This window comes from Diadema antillarum, unplaced genomic scaffold (assembly GCF_040938485.1).
Source record: "Diadema antillarum isolate AM-2024a unplaced genomic scaffold, OU_Dant_1.0 seq00001333_RagTag, whole genome shotgun sequence".
Classification (NCBI taxonomy): domain Eukaryota; kingdom Metazoa; phylum Echinodermata; class Echinoidea; order Diadematoida; family Diadematidae; genus Diadema; species Diadema antillarum.
Window position 1 is genome coordinate 96,717 of NW_027272103.1, and position 18,802 is coordinate 115,518.

General features: G+C 37.2%; 1 protein-coding gene across 1 annotated transcript; it reads right to left on the reverse strand.

Annotated features, from left to right (window-relative positions):
• Positions 1–4,833: 4,833 nt before the first annotated feature.
• Positions 4,834–7,159, reverse strand: LOC139708399 (uncharacterized). Its single transcript, XM_071620352.1, has 2 exons — positions 6,745–7,159; positions 4,834–5,546 (listed from the first exon to the last, which is right to left on the reverse strand). Exons 1-2 carry the CDS (start codon positions 7,157–7,159, stop codon positions 4,834–4,836), a joined length of 1,128 nt encoding a protein of 375 aa, XP_071476453.1.
• Positions 7,160–18,802: the final 11,643 nt, after the last annotated feature.

An 18,802-nucleotide genomic window follows, 5' to 3' on the forward strand; every position in this document is an offset into this window, starting at 1 on the left:
AAGAAGACCTCCTTGGAGACTCTATTCATGGTAACAATACATGGGAAATCTGCAAACCTTGCACTTTGGTCCTTTGTATAAACTTTTTGAGGCAAGTTCTGCTTCCTGTGGCATGAAAAAAAAAAATGTGTCTCTTTGCTTTACACTATTAAGATGTGTATCGTTAAGAAACGGAATGTATTAAATGATTAAATTCTTATTATTATCATTATGACACAATAAGTAAAACAAGCTGTGCTTTTAGTTTAGTCTCTTAAATTTTGTTCTCACGACTATTTCGTATTACCATTCTTGCAAAAGTTTGTTACTAACTACTAAGGACAAATGTTATTGTACTTTAGTAATTATTGTATTTTTTTTTTTTTGCTTTTGTGAAGACAAAGTGGAAATTCAGTTAAATCAATAAATCAATTGCTATGGTTATATGCATATCAATATCTCAATAGCCAGTTATAAACATTGAGGTGTATTATGACGGTAAACCATGGTCATGCTTGTGTATTGCGCTGCCTATAGCTATAAACGTTCTTTTCTTTGCTTTTGAAGTTTGTCACAAGGTTAGTCTTTAGCGTATGATTTCCGTTTAGCATGATGTGTAGATTAACATAAACATTTTGAGCCAACAGCAGATGTGTAACAGGAGTGTTGGTTTGTGCACTTGTGGAATAAAGACTAGGAGCCGATTAAAATATTCACTAACATTTTCTTCTTAATACTATGCAGATTAATTTTAGCAGTAGTAACATTTAAATCACTTGTTGTTACCATTTATGTTCAGAGAAATTTAGTTAGTAAATGGAAATCTTCAATGTGAGTTTTGCGCGTATGTGCGCATGTGTCTGTTCATGCATTCATGATTGTATTCATTTGTATCGCATTTTGCAGGTATACAAATTTGATATATTGTGAGAGTGATGAGAGTACATAATGTGGACTTGACACAACTTTGAGTGTGTGCGCGTGAGACGGTGTGTGCAGCCACAACAATTTACCAACACGGGGGAAAATAACTAGCAAAAGGTATTCGACAAAACAAAACATAATGTATGAAACGCGTACACACAAAAGAAGAATGGAAAGTGAACGCAAAGTATAGATGCTGGACCCTGCAGAACGCATCGATGAGCGTTAGTGAAGCCTTACAACTATGGACATTATACCTATTGTTTATTCCTCACACTTTGCCAATAATGTTAAAATAGCTCACAGAGAAGAATTCATTGTAACACACGGGAGTAACCATCGCCTTCACGGACTATCGACTTCTTTTTTGTGTTCTGTTTATGTTAAGTTCACAAAGGATTCCTCACATTGCCTTTGTTCCTCGAGATGTGATTATCAAACACGGATCAAGCCTATATTGAAACTCGACGGAATTCAGGGAGCGTGACGGTATGGGGAAGAAAGAAGCAAGCAGCTGCACAACAGGTGTGTAACACCTTTACACAATGTCCACCTATCGATTTTAAAGTTATCTTAGTTTGTCTTTTCTTGTACATACTGCGTAGTTCTCACTCCTTCCCTCTTTCGCCTTGCCTTTCTCTCCTTCTCCTCTTCCTCCTCTCCCTTCACGGATCTTTCTCCCTGTCTACAGACCCATTATATCTCTTTCTTCATTTTTTGCTTCACTTAAAGGTTTCAATAATATTTCAGTTCACTGATTCAACAAACGTCAATGTACACGACCAGACTGAAACAGTCGGATCGATACTACAACCTCTGATAATGTGTCCGGTTTGAAGAGTACATCCTATGATATTCAAAATAATGTACACACTTTCTTTCCTGAAGACCTGTACTGGGGGCATTTCATGAAGCATTTTGTCCGACAAAGTTGTTGGACAAATTTGATCTGAGCCAATCAGATGCAAGGGTTTCAGTAGCTTGTAACAGTATCCGACCAAAACGCTTCATGAAAATAATGCCCCCCCCCCCATAATGAACTCCTCTATTCACTTGCTCCTGCTGACCACAATGTACCACTGTTAAACCAGTTTTCATGCAATATCATGTGTCATACCTGATGCTGAGTTGAGTAATATCATCTTGAAATTATTTGGCTCTCGAGCAGGTATGAGTGCCAACCTCCAGCTATCCCCCGACCTCGTGTCAGTACACGTTATGGCTACTGTGCCTTTTCCTCTTTCGCCCCTAAACTAGGGAAGAATCTCTCCATCAGCATCCGGCAGTTCAATACCTTAGGTTCATTTAAGTCACTCCTTATTTTCAGGCAGTTTTATAAGTGAAAGAAGTAGTATTAGTTGTGAATACGTAGGTATGATTTTTTTTTTTTGGCATATAATTTTGTCTAATAAGTTATATGTATAGATGTATAGGTCTACTTGTTTACGTTTTCTACTTTTTTTTTCTTTTTTTTCTTTACTTTTCTTTCTCCTTGTTTTCACTTCCCCTGCGCTTATGAACAATGATATTTAGCGCTTTAAAAATGTTACATATTATAATTATATCAGTTTTGTGTATTACCTACAATATATATATTATAAAGAACACAAATTATGTGTACATTTATTAACATGTTTGTTTAATTTTTTGGTGACTTCGATAGTCTGAAGAGTTCGATCTAGGTAAAGGCGTAACATAAACATACGTAATCAATGTGATATTCTGGTGGTTTCGCATTTTTTTTTTAAAAATCCATCCCACTCCTCTTCCCTAACTTCGCTTGTCCTCTCATCACTCTCCCTCACTATGTGCGGGCAAATATGTACATATGTATGTATATATATATATATATATATATATATATGCATATATATATATATATATATATATATATATATTCATAATATATACATACAGATGTATGTATGATTTTACATATTATGCATAATATATGTATTTTTTCATACATGTTTAAGACACACAATCTTTTTTTATCCGTAATTAATATACCCTTGAGAGTGATTTCAATTGATTTTATGCTATGAAATGCTATTTTGTATAAATTATAGTGAACTTACTTTACATTGTCATTGATGGATGTTGTAAACACAACACTGAATTATTTGTGTGGAAACCTAAAAAAATGAAATTAAATATATATATATATATATATATATGTGTGTGTGTGTGTGTGTGTGTGTGTGTGTGTATTCTTCCCTTGCTTTCCTATTTACTATTGCATTTTGATTATACAGTGGTTATCAGCTTATCAGCAAATTATGGTACATAAACATACTACAATCTTGTTTCACATGCACAAGTCCAACCAACTTAGATATCCTTAGATATCTTTATTTTTATTAAAAGTTCGACATGAAAGTCATTTCAAATACACACATTCGCTCTCTATCTTTCCCTGGCAAGTACATTGCATCTCAGTACACAATCTTATATTTCAACGACCCTTTCTCAGGTACATTTTTTCTAGCATTCTGCCATCAATGTGTAGTCGATTTCATCCTAGCAAGCTCTCCTAAAAGTTTCATTTATCCACGAAAAAAAAAAATGTTTCAAATTCTAATCTTTGCACAACCTTGTGTTGTTATTGAAAATGGAAGTTTGCTTTCTTTTTCCAATCAGAACAGTTTGAATACAACACTAATTTACTTCACTCGAAGAGCAGCAGTCATCCCCTGCAGCACGGTGCATTCCCTCAGTCAGCAGTTTGCGTATGAATATGCGTAGAAAGTCCCCTGTGTATAGTGGGACATCAGGGTAAAAGCCACTGCAGGAACATTATAGTAGTTAGTTCATATTAACAGAATGAGCATTTTACGACCAACCATGGGACTTTCCATTGAAGTAAAGCTCGTTGCTGCATTTCTAGTGATGTACAGAGCAAATTATAAAAAGACGTTTTAAACTGTTAATCAATGTACCGTATAGATTTTGTCCTAGAATATGGCAGCAAAGGAATAGCTCTTGGAATTCAGCAGAGGCAATTTTGATTCATTACGTTGTAATTTACATGACACATCTGTGCCAAATAGGAATGAAATTTCGTTGATATGCAAGCTACGTAACAAAAGCTATCTCGCAGTGTTGCAGATCTCCTGTCAAGTTCTGAGTTTTTTTTCTATACACTTGTATTACAAAGTAATAATGACTTAAATCTTTGTATAATGTTGATATGTACTGTTTCACAAACTACGGATAATGGATCGCTCTTCATTCATCGAATTACAGAAATGAACAAACGGAGTATGAAGTTTCAGGAGGGACATTCTGGAAGAGCTAACGAGGGATCGAGGTGTGCCAATTAGTGTGAAACAAAACTTTAAACTCTCAAAAGTTGCTGTTGTCTTAACAAAATATTTTGGTTTCCTATAGGCCCTAACTGTCTGTGGCTTTATGAACTGCACAATTATCCTTATAGGATTTTCATTACATAGACAACTTCAAGTAGTTATTTCTGTTTGGTAATACTGAAGAACTTATAGAGCTTCATGTGCATTAAAGTTGAAAAGTGTCTGAATTATAACGGTAACACATAGTAGTCTGAAACATACATTGGAATATGCTGAAGAGAGTTGTTAACAAAACATTAAGATGATAACTTTAATAATCTGTACATAAATTGGCCTGCATAGTAATGAAAACATGTTTTCCTCGTACGTGTTTAAGCATTCTAAGAACATGTTATGTTATGTTATCAAGTTTGCATTGACGAATATTAGCTATATAAAGTTGTTTTTGTTTTCTGAATGAAGCAAGGTGGGAAAAACGCAGGGTCATGTCCCACATCCATATCCCCTGGAATGATGTGATTGTCGATACGGCTGCAGCAACTCTTCCGCCAATTTTGTTATGAAATTGCAACATGATGAACAGATCTATGTGATAGTCAAGGCACAATTTCTTGGGGTATCATCAAGTCTCTGCCACAGTACTTAGGACGGGTTTGGAAGCTGCCGCTTTATGTCCCTTCTGAGTCCTCCCTACTAGTGCTTTCTCGACCTGTACTGGTGGGAGCTTCAGGACACTACTCTGCTTCTCACTACCAGTCTGTGGCTCCGGCGGCGCCACTGCAGTGTCAGGGTTGACAATGTCCGGCATGTGTTCAACGAGTCCCTGACCGATGCTATCGCGGCGGCTGCCCCGTGTATTTTCCCTCGACACCGGCATGGCGAGCATGACATTGGGGTCATCTATCATGAGTCCTTCCAGAGCTTTTCGCAGTTCGGGAGAAAACTCCTTGCGGAGTTGGTTGAGGTCGAACGGTGGCGGCGTCTTTGCGCAGCTCTTGGCCCTGGCCGCCGCTTCCATCGTCTTTCTGTCAATGTTAATTTTTACCGGTATTTCCTTCATCATCTCCGTGATGTCATTCTCGTCCTCGTCGTCGCTGTCGGCGAACATGAGGAGTTTGGCGGCGGGCGGTGCCTCGACAACGCTGATTCGACGCCCAACACTCAGGTAGGCGTTGGAGGGTGCCCTGCCCAAGAGCTTGCCGTTGTCCATTGCGAGGTTGCTCTGTTTCACGGCCGGCTGCAGCATTTTCTTGGCTTTCTCGAGGCGTTCATTGTACGATTCCATGTCCTCCTTCTGGGATTTCGTCTCATTCCGGATCGCATACATATAACGACCTGTGCCAAAATTAAAGAACACGAATGATAAAGACGAATAGGCCTATAGTTATTTCATCAGCATTACCAGATGCCAACTGTCAGTGTCTGAGTCAAGAGGATATCAAAGAGTAAAACCTTTGTATGTATGTATGTATGTATGTGTGTGTGTATGCGTGTGTTTGTCGATGAATTTATGTCTCAGCAGCATACAAATTTGATACATTCCATAAATTCGAAACCTAATCTACTTTTCCGAAGTACTTCCATAATGACAGTAATAATGAGAATAAAGCTTAGGAGCAAGAACTCTGCAAAGCATGATAATGATAGAAATGAATAATAATCATAACGGTTGCATAATGGTAGTGGGAGAGCTCATAAAGTTGATTATTGATCCGAGTCTCCCTTGGGATGCAAGAGGAAATATCCTTCAAATAATAACAGACGAGCACAAAATGACATTTGATGTATATTTTGGAAATTTCCTCATACTGTTCTGATAAATCAATTAAACCATACTAAATCAAAATTAATATATCAAAAAATTAAACTTAATTCACAAAGCGGTGACTTATTTTCATGAGATGCAAAAACGAAGTCAGTTAAATCTACTCAATATTCTTTTATATTCAGTTGCGCAGATATTTGTAGATGACAAGTATGTTATTCCACCGACTTCTCATAGTTCAAAGATGATAACTCACTCAACTAATATCAAGCCCTGTAAATATCAGATGGAATTATCTCATCCATGGTGCAATAGTAACAAACGCAGCGAAAAGAAAATCTAGCAGATATCCGACGTCTTTAAGAGTGCAATTGTTGATTGCACAATGAAAAAAAAATCAAGGCCGATATTAGAAATTACCCACAATCAATTGTCTATATTGGGATGTCCGTTCATTGAAGAGACGATTTGAGAGTAAAATACACTGTAATCCCATTAATTTGCGCATGTTTACTGGTCAAGGAAAATAGTGTATAGGTAAAGAAAAGGCTAAGGGTGCATTATGAGGACACAGATGTTTAATCTCATACCATTTATAGAAATAAAAGATCAAGTAAAGAACTACTAAATCTTGCAAACATCTGGCTTGAGTATATACATAAAACATCTACATGAGATATATATATATATATATATATATATATATATATATATATAACGTACATTGATATATGCTTATATTTGTTATCAAACACAGCAGACACTCACCTCTTTGTGCATACTTGGAGAGAGAATGTCGATCTTTGTCCCTGTTTTCATCCTTGACGCAGATAGAATGTCTCCTCAACGCCCGTCTCCCGGCCTCCATCTCGTGCAGTTCCCTCTTCAGCTGCTCCTTAAGTCGCATGATCCTGGCCTCCGAGGCCCGGTGGTTCTTCAGCATCTGCTTCTCGGCGATCGTCAACCGGTTCTTCTCCCCATTGTTGACGATGCCGGTGCGATGACGGGTTCGCGCCGAGTGCTTGCGGATGTTTTCGAAGCGCCGTCTGGCCAGCGCGTCGCCCGGGTCTCGGGGCGCGCGTTTCTTGCGTCGCCGTTCAGCCGCGTTTTCTTCATCGTTAGCCTGCTCACCAGGTTGCTTCGTAGCTGGACGACTAGGCCCTGTACTTTCGACGGTGATCATATTGCTCTCAGCTTAATGGATCCCGATGATGAAGTTGATCTACGTTGATAACATGGCCATTTTGTCCAAAACTAATTTTTTTTTGACGCTCTGTATTTTTTGTTGACGAAATAATGCAAATGAATGCCAGTAGAAGCAGATTACAATGCTGAAAATCCGTTCTAAAATTGGGGATGTCTACTAGAATTCCTGCCGGTAAACAAAGTCTGCAATGAACTTGACAAGAAGATTAACTCCGGGGTTTATTGCAATAATCTCTCTCAAGTCTGGTATTAAGTTCACGCGTACTTGTCAGAAAGTGACCACGTCAGTATAATATGGTGACTCACGTGGAAGCAAGACAATAACAATGGTCAAGTTTGTTATTCAGCCTCCCCTTGCGGTGAAAAGTAAAGGAATACCTACATAATCATCAAAAGCGCAACGTACTGTCGCCAAACATTTTCGCGGATTTCTCAAACCGGTCAGTGATATCACTCGAAAGAAGGTGTATACGATCTGCTCGTGTGCAAAATCCAACTTAGTTGTACCTTTCCTGTTAGTAAGGTCCGCGACCCTCTCACCCTGGACTCTCCCTTGCGGTTTGTTTCTCCCCCTGACAACAAGCCCTTTTCAACGCCCCTCTCTGTAATCAAACTCCTATCAATGCGTATATACGGTTAACTGTTACATCGACTCCCCTTTCTCTCGGTCGGTCGCCAGTGTGTAGCGTCGTCCTATAGCTTCTGTTGCCCCCGCTTATCCCCATAATCCGGACGACTTCATCGATTTTTTTTTGTGAATAATCAACTGCCCAGAAGGACCATTCAGCCTTTTGTGGCGTCACGCAAGCCTATTTATAGAGAGGAAAAGAGGATCAATACTTCAACTGGGCACTCTCAAGCTACAGCCTATGTTGTTGTTTGTATTAAGTGTTTTGTCAAGATCCTCGATCCCTGAAAGTCGTCTTATTATGACCAGTGGTATTTCTGCTAAGATTTCATTCGTTTTATTCTCACATTGAATATACTATCATAAAAATATTCTTATCATGGTTGCTATAATATTTATTATTATTGTTATCATGATTCTGATTATCGTTTTTTTATCATTATTATTATTATTATCATCATCATTATCATTGTTATTATTACCATCATCATCATTCATCATCATCGTAATCATCTTCATTATAGTTATTAAGTTCAATGTGTTTCCAAGTTCAAATTTTTGCTAAACATGTACACGCAGGTAGACAAGACAGCCTAACGTTGCATAATTTATGCGACAAAAAGTTATGAAAGTTATCGTGTTTTCGATGGCAACAACAAATAAAAATTCTAGAAAGCGACGTGGTTATCGACACACAACTCTTACAAAAAAAAAATAAAATCGTACTTTTGAACAATAGCGAATTACTCAAGAGCAAACTCTTCCATCTATATAGGAACCATGATTAACTTGTTATTACAGCTCTCCTATAAACTGAAGAATACAGCAAATCCTTTTTTTAGGGAGTGTAGGTAATGTTTTTGTAGAAGTCAGTGGGATTCTAGTCAGGCGATGACGTCTTCGTGTCATCTAGTTTGCATAGTGGTTGAGACTAAAATCTTTATTTACTTGAATTATCTTAAAGTTAAAGAGAATAGTTATAATTTCTTTTAATTTTGCTTAGTATAATAAAACATGTACAATGTCGTAAATTTTAGACAACTCGATTGTGATGTGCACCGGAACCGCACCTTATTGATAAATTACAACCAGCATGACCAGAATTATAATTCTTCGAAAAACTAGAAAAAGCATTATGTAGATAGGCCTATCATTTCATCTTCAGCTCTGATTTTGAAAAATCCCAAACGTATTATAGCTCAAAAGTCCACAAGGCATCACGTTCCGGTTCAGATATATGGAACTCATTGTCTGATGATCTAGACTCAGTACTTCTTTACAATGTTTTAAATCATCCTATTAAAAAAAAAAAAATCTTCTCGCAATGTATCATTCGAATTAGAAATACAGTATGTCCTTATTAGCTCCCAACTCCTGAACGCTGTATACTATCACTTTTCTTCCCCCTTTACTCTTCTTCTCTTCTCTCTAATTTTGCTATTCAGGTACCCTCTTATTCTTGTCCCATATTTTCATCTTTTTATTATTATTTTGTATTATTCCACCTTGTGTTTCCTTTTCAGTCAAATGACATTCGAAATACTTGAAATTTTTATGTTGTTTTTCATGTGGGTGTATTTGTTCTGTTCCTTCGCCTCAGTTAAAAAAAAAAATAGAATTGTTCCAAACCGTAATGCTTAGAGGCCGTTGTCCAAGTCGAGCGATTCGCTTATTGACAAATAGCCTCCTCCGCCTGTATACTTAAAGGGTGTGTACAGTTCTGGTCGAGGTGAGGATTTAGCTTTTAACGTTTTGCAAGATATTCAGAAGCCACTCTATGAGATGTCAAAGAGCATGCAGTTCTAAGGGGTATCAAAAGTTTATTTGATGAAATTCGGTTTTGAAATGGTTGAGATATCCAAAAACAAGGTGAAACAAAGAGATCCTAATAAAGTTGTGGCATGTCGCCTTTTATTATTAGCACTTTTTTGGATATCTCAGCCATTTGAAAACCAATTTCATCAAATAAACGTTGAATCCTTCTTAGAATTACATGCCCTTTCATATTTCATAGAGGCTTTTCATTATCTCACTTATGTTAGGAGTGTTCAAAACATGAATCCCCACCTCAACCAGTACTGTACAGTCCCTTTGATGTGTCGTCACGAAATATCTGTATTATCTATATGATTATGTATTGAGAACTCTTGTTTATGTCCATGATTTGTGAATATGTTTGATAATATCATACTTATTTTTGGTTTATACAAGTGGAGAAATAAAACTTACTGAAACTGACATTGGTCACGAAGATACAAATAGCGCTTTCGATCGAATCTCCCTTTAGATATTGCAGATATGAAAAGTAATGATAAATTTTACCTAACATCACATATCAAAAACATAGAGATGACTGCAAACGTTGTATCTCAATGTTGTTGTTGTTGTTGTTGTTGTTGTTGTTGTTGTTGTTGTTGTTTTAGGCAATACACAAATGATTTCACTCCGTTTATGCCTTTCCTCTCTCTCTCTCTCTCTTACACTCCATTTTACTTTGCTGAAAATTTGTTAGCTCAAATTAGAAAAGAGTAAGAAATTAGGTGAGATTGGTATCCATGCAAATCAAAGAAATCTAAACCTTCTCTTTTTATGTTAATCAATTTATCACTCTAGGTGAGCGCACATGTTCAGTAATGGGTATTCACTTTTTCTAACATGAGCGTTGATGCTGTGTTGTTTTATACATACGTTCCCATGGTACTGTGAGGTAAGATTTAATTCAAGGTAATAAACATCTGTCCAGAGACGTGCTATACACAACCACGGGCATACGGGAAAAATGGAAGGAGAAATCGAAATCTGGGTGATGGGAAATTGAACCAGGGAAAGACTGTGGCAGGAGATCAGAGTTGAAATTAAGTCCTTTCATGGTTTGTTTGTTTATCTATTTGTTTGTTTGTTTGTTTGTTTGTATGTTTGTTTGTTTGTTTGTTTGTATAACCTAGCCACAATAGCAGCCCTATCTCAAAAACAGAAAGAAGGCACAGCATAAGGACTGATTCTGATTCTTCTTAAGGTAGTTTTAAACACGATCGTCTCAATTAAAAGCAAGACGCCTTGAAAGAGAATACGTGTGCTTGAAGGAGGCAAGTGTTACGCAGAAGATCGGCTTTTTAAGTTAAAGTAATTGGTTAACGTGAGAATGGAGGCTTTAAAGGTCTATAATGAAGGGGGAAGTCAAATCGATAACTAGATATGTTCCGCTTTTCTTGGGAAGAAACACAATACTTCTCGCTGCACTCTATCCATTGGGACAGTTGTGAAGGAATTAAAAAGCTGCACAAACAAACCAAAACTCTCGAACGTCAGATTTCGGGGTATTGGCACGGCACCAAGAATTGACCAGGTCTAACAATCAATATCACTTTTATACTGAATTTCAGGATTGAAAAGGAAGATTTTCTGGAAGAAACAACGTAATTCATTGTGATGATGATCGTAAGCAAGATCGCAAGATCGTTATACATGTAGATCCAAAGCTGACGTCGCCATCGCTATCCTGAGAGGGTCCAAAGTTCTCGCCATTTATATCGCAAAAAAGGCCCTAACACACGAGGGAAAAATTCACTTTCGACCAAAGCAATTAATAGATCTTTCTACCCAATCAAATAATCTGTCATCAACTTAACATTTTGTTTGCCTGAAACATATTGCCGTCCGGAAACTTCAGGCAAAGGCGACATTACTTTTCGCCCCAGACTGTAGTAATAAACGTTCATCATTGCAACTCGGCCTATGTTGTCGTCAGTAGATTAGAAGTGGCCCGGTGGCCCGTGGCCAATAAACATTGATGTTCAGCATGTCTAGCAACCAAATGTGAAAAAGATGACCATTTGGTGGTCCTATGGGACAACTTGATTCTAAATGGATTATTTTACGTTTGTTTTTATATCGGGCCACTACATTATTATACAGTATCTTTTTCGGGCCACCTAAATTTCAGACTGATGAAGAGATTTTAGTGGCCCAAACGGGCGATCAGAGGAAGTTGAGTGTCGAGCCCTAATATATTATGTGCGTGTATGTGTGTGTTTGTGTGTGTGTGTGTGTGGGTGGGTGTTTGTGTATGTAAATATGTAGGTCCTATGTATTTCTGTCTGTCCCATGTGTCTATGCGTATTACATATAAATTATTTTGTCATTCGTATACTTGTAAACTGTATATAAGATATGGTTGCATAAATATTTAGTACAGAGAGTAATACACGATGATTTATAATAAATAATGTAAGTTACAATGACTTACTTCTCATTGGATGTCTTCATAATCACAAACACACCCAAACGTGCAACGTTGCATGAACACCCCGGGCAAGCAGCAGCCTTAGCTGAACGTAAAAAACACATCAATAATGTATAATTGTATATTCTCCTCATAATTCTGCCGATTGCTCACCCACAGATATTAGGATAGGGCGTCAGTCTCTCCTTAATGATATGTTAGCAGAACACTACAACGTCGATATGTCTCCTACATATTGAACATCATGCGTCACTAATTATCGCACAATACCAAGTATAGCGTTGAAATGTTTGAAGTGTCCCTTGCACCAGGGAGGTTACCACATCCCTGATTACATATCATCATTCTAATCCTCCTAGCCCCAATGACTGCTGCAAGCAAATATATATATATATATATATATATATATATATATATTAATATATATGAAATTTTTTTAATTGATTTCAGAAACCATTTTCTCTTATTTGTCAATGCATCTCTGATGAAGGTCCATGGACAAGGCTGGACAATAAAATGCCTCTTATGACCATTTCGAACACGAGAAGCATGTTTCGTTAGGGACAGATTTTCATAAATTGCATACATTTGCAAGTATTTTACAAAATGTTCACATAAAATCATCGGGGGATGGGTGAAATGCATCGTTACCATAGTCACATTTCTATTTGTAGCTGTACCAGGAGACGCATTCTACTACAAGTAGTCTTATTCTAGTAAAGGTAACGTCTTGATGTAAAGATGTAAACAGCGTGACAAATAAACATCGATGTTAGAACCAGCCTCGGGCTCTTAGAGACTTCGTGACGACAGAGTTTTGTTGGATTGATCCTCTGTGACTAAAACCTTGAACGGACGTGAGAACATTGTACGTCAGATCTGCCCCGAGCAATATAACTTTTATTGACACACCTCCCTTTCTCCCTCCTATATTCTTTTTCTATTTCTGTCTATCTTTCTCTCTCTCTTTATCTTTCTCAATTCAACCATCCACATTATTATTCCTTGTCTCCCCTTGTGCATACGTTAACTTCTCTCATCTATTCTTAGATGAGCAATCAGGTGACATATCATTTCGAGCAAACAAGACATTATACAATAAACTCGGAGAGAAATTGAATGCCCACCTTCGTTTTCAGCAAGGAGGTACAAGGCCCCTAGTACCTCTTTGGTTTGCAGCCTCCTTTGTATTTGGGACTAAGGTCAATAATTAATGTGGCTTGTTATTATTAGGTGCACATTATGCTTCCCTTCGCTTCCCATTTTCAACACAATGCATGTTCTTCGTTCTATTTTTAAGTACGGTACTGTTTCTCTTTTTACATTAGGATGTGACAATGCTTTACAAGAACTTTGGAGGGGGGATCAGCATGAAAGGAGTTCTTAGATTGATGCATCTCACATACAACCGTAGTATTCTACACATTAAAACAACTTTGGGGCCATTGCACTATGAGGTAGTAATCATTATACAGTTAAAGTGCGGCTGATAGAAATGTACTGGGGAAAATGTGTCTGGGATGACAATTTGCCTAATGAAGGTGGAACTACTTTGGTATGTTATCACATTTATCGCATAATGCTGTGTCCCAAGTTATCCATAAACGTGAATGTCCTCTTAGCAGAGATGACAATTTACAGTAAGCAAACGATAGAGAAAACCACAGTGACCTGGAGATATGTGTTAATAGCAAAACAGGATATACATCAACTACTACATGCGTTGAGAATCAAATGGTAATTTCTCTCTATACCAATTCACCTAATTTGTAAAGAGTATCATTCTAAATGTCACTGTCTTTTTTAGACCATTTTTGATGCTTTGCTATCATTGGTTGTGTCCGCACAGTAAAGGTGAATACAAAATACCAATAGAGCATTGAGTCTTTGATGAATTTGAATTAATGACTTTAAATTAATGAATGGCAAACAAGACATATAAAGAAAAATTGAGGTGGCATTATGCGTAAAGATATCATATTCACATTTGCAAATTCCCCATTTCGTTTGGAAATATCTGAGGGGTTGTCGCAGACTAGCTGCCCATCTAAATCTATATTACTTCTTTTACTGGCTCATCTCATGTCCTGAATGTCTATCATGGAATCCTTGTGTGTGTGTATGTGTGTGCGTCTGAGTGTGTGTGTGTGTGTTGTGTGTATTGTTTTTATTATTGTTATTTATTTTAAAAGCGATATAATATTATATCTACTCCTTTTGTTGTTATTTTCACATGCATACATGCATTTAGATATACCGACACCTTCACAAACACATGCATACACCAGTATACTACGGCACTATCCTCGTATGCCAAACAGGAATGATGCAGTGACATAACAATTAAATGGAAGATTCAAACAGGTTTATTCGTATATTAGAGTGTACAATGAAGAGTTGGTAAGATATACTACCAGTAGCAGCTGTTTATGAGTTATGATTTGAGTAAGTAGTCGGATCGTATTCAATGGCATCCAGAGCTCAATGGTTCTTAGAAATCCCCATCATACCATGGATATGCAAGAAGACCCAGGAGGGCTTATTGAGCTGGTCTTCAGGTGACCCAAGACATTAAGATGATGAAAGATAACGACTGCTGGAAAGAACTTATTCATGGATCTCGGGAATTTTACCTGTCTTGATAGACAATTAGATAGGTAAGTAGATAGATAGATAGATGAATGGATAGATAGACATAGGCAGATTGATTGATTGATTGATTGATTGATTGATTGATTGATTGATCGATTGATCGATTGATAGATTGATTGATTGATGGATTGATTGATTGATTGATCGATTGATTGATTGATTGATTGATTGTTGGTTTGTTTGATTGATTAATTGAGTGAGTGAGTGAGTGAGTGATTGAGTGATTGAGTGATTGAGACAGATTGATTGATTGATAGTGACAGCATTAAGATAAGAGAAAAAAAACAGAACCGAAATGATTGGCTACAACAACTAGAGTATTTGATACGTCTAGCTCTTCGATGTGTTCACTTCCCTACGGAACCCTCCTCCAAATCATTATCATTTTTGCATTTTGTTGCATTAGACGTAAGACCTACTAACAGTGCCAGGTCCAAACGTCACTGAAATTGTAACCGCCGGTGACAGAGTTAAAGAAAATTTGGAATTGCACTTCCGATTACCTAGTAACGTGGACAACGCCCTGCAGCAGCTACAAAATATCAAGACAAGAGACAAAGATCCTGATACAAGGGCATGCTGCCGATTATATTGTGTTATACGATTTAATCGACAGCATGGCTGATGTTTTGCCACGACTACTGTATCAGATTTGTTCCGTCATGTCATGAGAGTTCTAAACTTGGTTGTATCAATAGATAATTTTTAATCTCATAACCACGGTTTGGAGTGTATCAGTATGTTCCTTTGAAACAGCAGCCTAATGTTTACCATGGGTGTAAGAGTACTTGTAGAAAAGAAGAAGAAATTAATTTCAAAAAAATAAGATCTGGGACTTCATGAGAAGTTCATTAAATTATGAACATTTCAGTGTACTTGAATTGCCAAAAATTCGGAGAGGAGGATTTTCGGCAAAGCAAAAAGATTGAAATAAGATTAAATTCAGAACCTGGCAACATTCTTGATTAACTCAGATTTTTAAAATCCAATTTGATTATACGACTCCGCTTTTCAGAAGTAACATTTAGGGCAACTAATCGTGACGTATAGACCTATCTTATGCCAGTCACTTTCATGCCCTACCAGTTCCGATCATTATTGGACTTCCGCATACTGTATTGAAGTTAAAATCGTTTAAAAAAAGGGGGTATTCATCTGAAGTTTCCGGATCGTTGTGTGACATTTTAAAGCTACATTCTGAAGGTACGTTCTAACCAGTTCCTGGACAAGTTTAACAGTTAGCATTGCTGTAGCCCTTGTATTGGCTATTGAACGATTGTCTGGCAAAGCACAGCGCCGCCTGTCGGTCACACTCGCACAGTCGTCTCTTACAGGAGTTCCATCCGTCATCTGGGCAGTAAGAATAATCATAAGATTGCATCATCATTCTCCGTTATAAATGAAATGCTCAAAGACAGCGAATGCATCAGATCATTGACAATATACAGCTATATCGTACTGAGCAAAGTATGCATATAGCACTGTGTGGTTTCATCAAACAAGCAAACATGAACACATTTTGTTTTTATATACATAATGTATAATCGTATAGCGTATCATCCTTCATCACCAATTTTATTATTCGTGCAATAAATTGTTTCATAACCATTAAACAAAGTGGGGATTTATACACACTGCAATTGCAATATACAAGATAAAAGATTGATTTTAAAAGAATAATTCATCACCCAAGTGCGTATAATGCACCCTTTATACTCTAAAAAACAATTCAACTTAACCACTTTGCTTCCGTTAGCATGAAAATAATATGATCAACAAAATATCAATTATTAGAACTTTCAGTCAGTGTCGATATCCTAAAAGTGGGAATAAATATGATGTTGCACTGTGCAGAAATATGTCATACTATCTTTAGAGTGTCATCATTTAGCATGATTCTCTTACTTTCAAATATGATATTGCTATAGTAGCAATTCAAAGATCTAAAGAACCGCAGAAGTGCAAACTACATTAGAATGTCCAATCATTAATTTTATGATAAACATAAATGCTGAAAATGCAGTGACACGATGAACATGGAACAAATACCAAAGCTCCGAGATTCCGACATTGTTATGTTAAGTAGTCCAAGGCGGACAAGGCATAGGATAAATGAAAGAAAGATATTATTCAGAGGGGTGAAGGCTCAAGTTTGAGTTTCTTCAGTTTGTCTCCCTCTGCAAATGAAAATTTTTTAAGATCGCAACTGCTGATCTGTAAATTAACAAACATGTCGGAAGAAAAAGGAACCAGTGGGACTCGAACCTGTCGTCTACTGCTTTCCGGGCAGCGACACTACCACCAGGCTGTCCCTGGTTGCCGGCAGTGACACGATGAACATGGAACAAATACCAAAGCTCCGAGATTCCGACATTGTTGCGATCTTAACAAATTTTCATTTGTAGAGGGAGGCAAACTGAAGAAACTCAAACTTGAGCCTTCACCCCTCTGAATGATATCTTTCTTTCATTTATCCAATGAGAAACCTCTTATGAAATATGAAGGAGCATGTAATTCCATGATGAAAATTGGTTTTGAAATGGCTGAGATATCCAACACAGAGCGATTCTAATGAAGTGTGGGACCCACACTGATGTTAAGCAGTAAAAGCATCATATTTTTGACCCTATGTAACTCGAGTTTGTTGTTCTGTAACACCCCTTTTCTTTCATACACGTCATTTTTGGCCTACATGTACCAATACTACAGATTAACTTCATCTTCTTACAATCATAACAACACAAGTTAGATACAGACGTATATCTCAACAAACTGTATTTATCAAGAAGAGAGAAAAATAATTATAGGAACATAACCTGGACTTCCTAGAAATGTCCGACACATTCGGAATAAAGAGCTCAATGGCCAGATAAGTTGTGGCCACATGCACTATCTTCTGACTGGAAGACTCAATATGCACATTGAAGAAAAAAACTGTTGCCAAAATCTCTAAAATGAATACGAAAATATAATATGTAAAAAAAAAAATTAAGAAAAGACCAAAGCATAAACATGCGTGCCACATTGACTGCAAAAGATGCTAAATTGAATGCCCGATAATGAATTCGAATGAACGAGTGCAGCATGTCGGTGAACACGTGACTATATCATTCTTAATTGAATGAACGAATAACGAAATGGTGCTTGTTTTACGAATTGCAATTGAAAACGTGTCTATAAGAATGAGGTTAAAGGTAATTTGAATGCTCAAAACTGAATTTGAATGAAGAGATCATAAAATTGAAATACCGAACATGTCACCTATTCTAAATTTTGCTAAATTGAATACAGCAATAAGGAATTGGACCTATACAAAAGTGCGAAATTGGCCGGGAAAACCTATATTGATACCTCTGGAGAACTCTGGAGGCTAACTAATTCAAGACAGTAAAGCAGATGCACATGCTCTCTCTCCGACGCTGATTGGATTGTGGAATCATTATTCCACTCCCACGAGATCGAAGATTTCGACTGGCTACATAATCAGATATTAAATCAGGTAAGTACTGAGAAGCACAATTAACCATCAAAAGAGTTCAAAGGAAAATTGAGAGCAACATGGTTGACATGACAAAGTAAAATGATGTTATTAGACTATACCACAAAAGGTTTTCAAAATCCTTACCACTTGCGCTGACACCGCAGTGAAAAACGATGATCATGACGGCCAAAGCGAGAACAGAAAGTTTCGGCATCTTTGCAGCTGGGCAAACCGTCCAGGAAGCTAAAGGTGCAATACTAGAACAACAATTGATCGCCCTGTATCGAAGATAAAACTTGTTATTGTGTTTTGCACAGTCTTGATGTGACTTCTTCCATTCAAGTCGTTTCAATATTTATCCTAATTTTCAGACTGTTCACTCCGTGCATTGAAAATATCCGTGCGAGCCTAAGTTGCCATTTTTGTTGTTGTGATTGTTGTTGTTGTTGTTGTTTCTTTCTTTTTTTGAGGGGGGAGGTTCTTCCTGTTTCCTTGAAGGTTATTAGCGCACATGACCGTAAAATGATTTGGTAGTGACAAAACAAAAATGTTACACATTTACAGCATTCATCACCAGGAAGTCAACTCTAGATATATTTTGTGACAATCCATTACT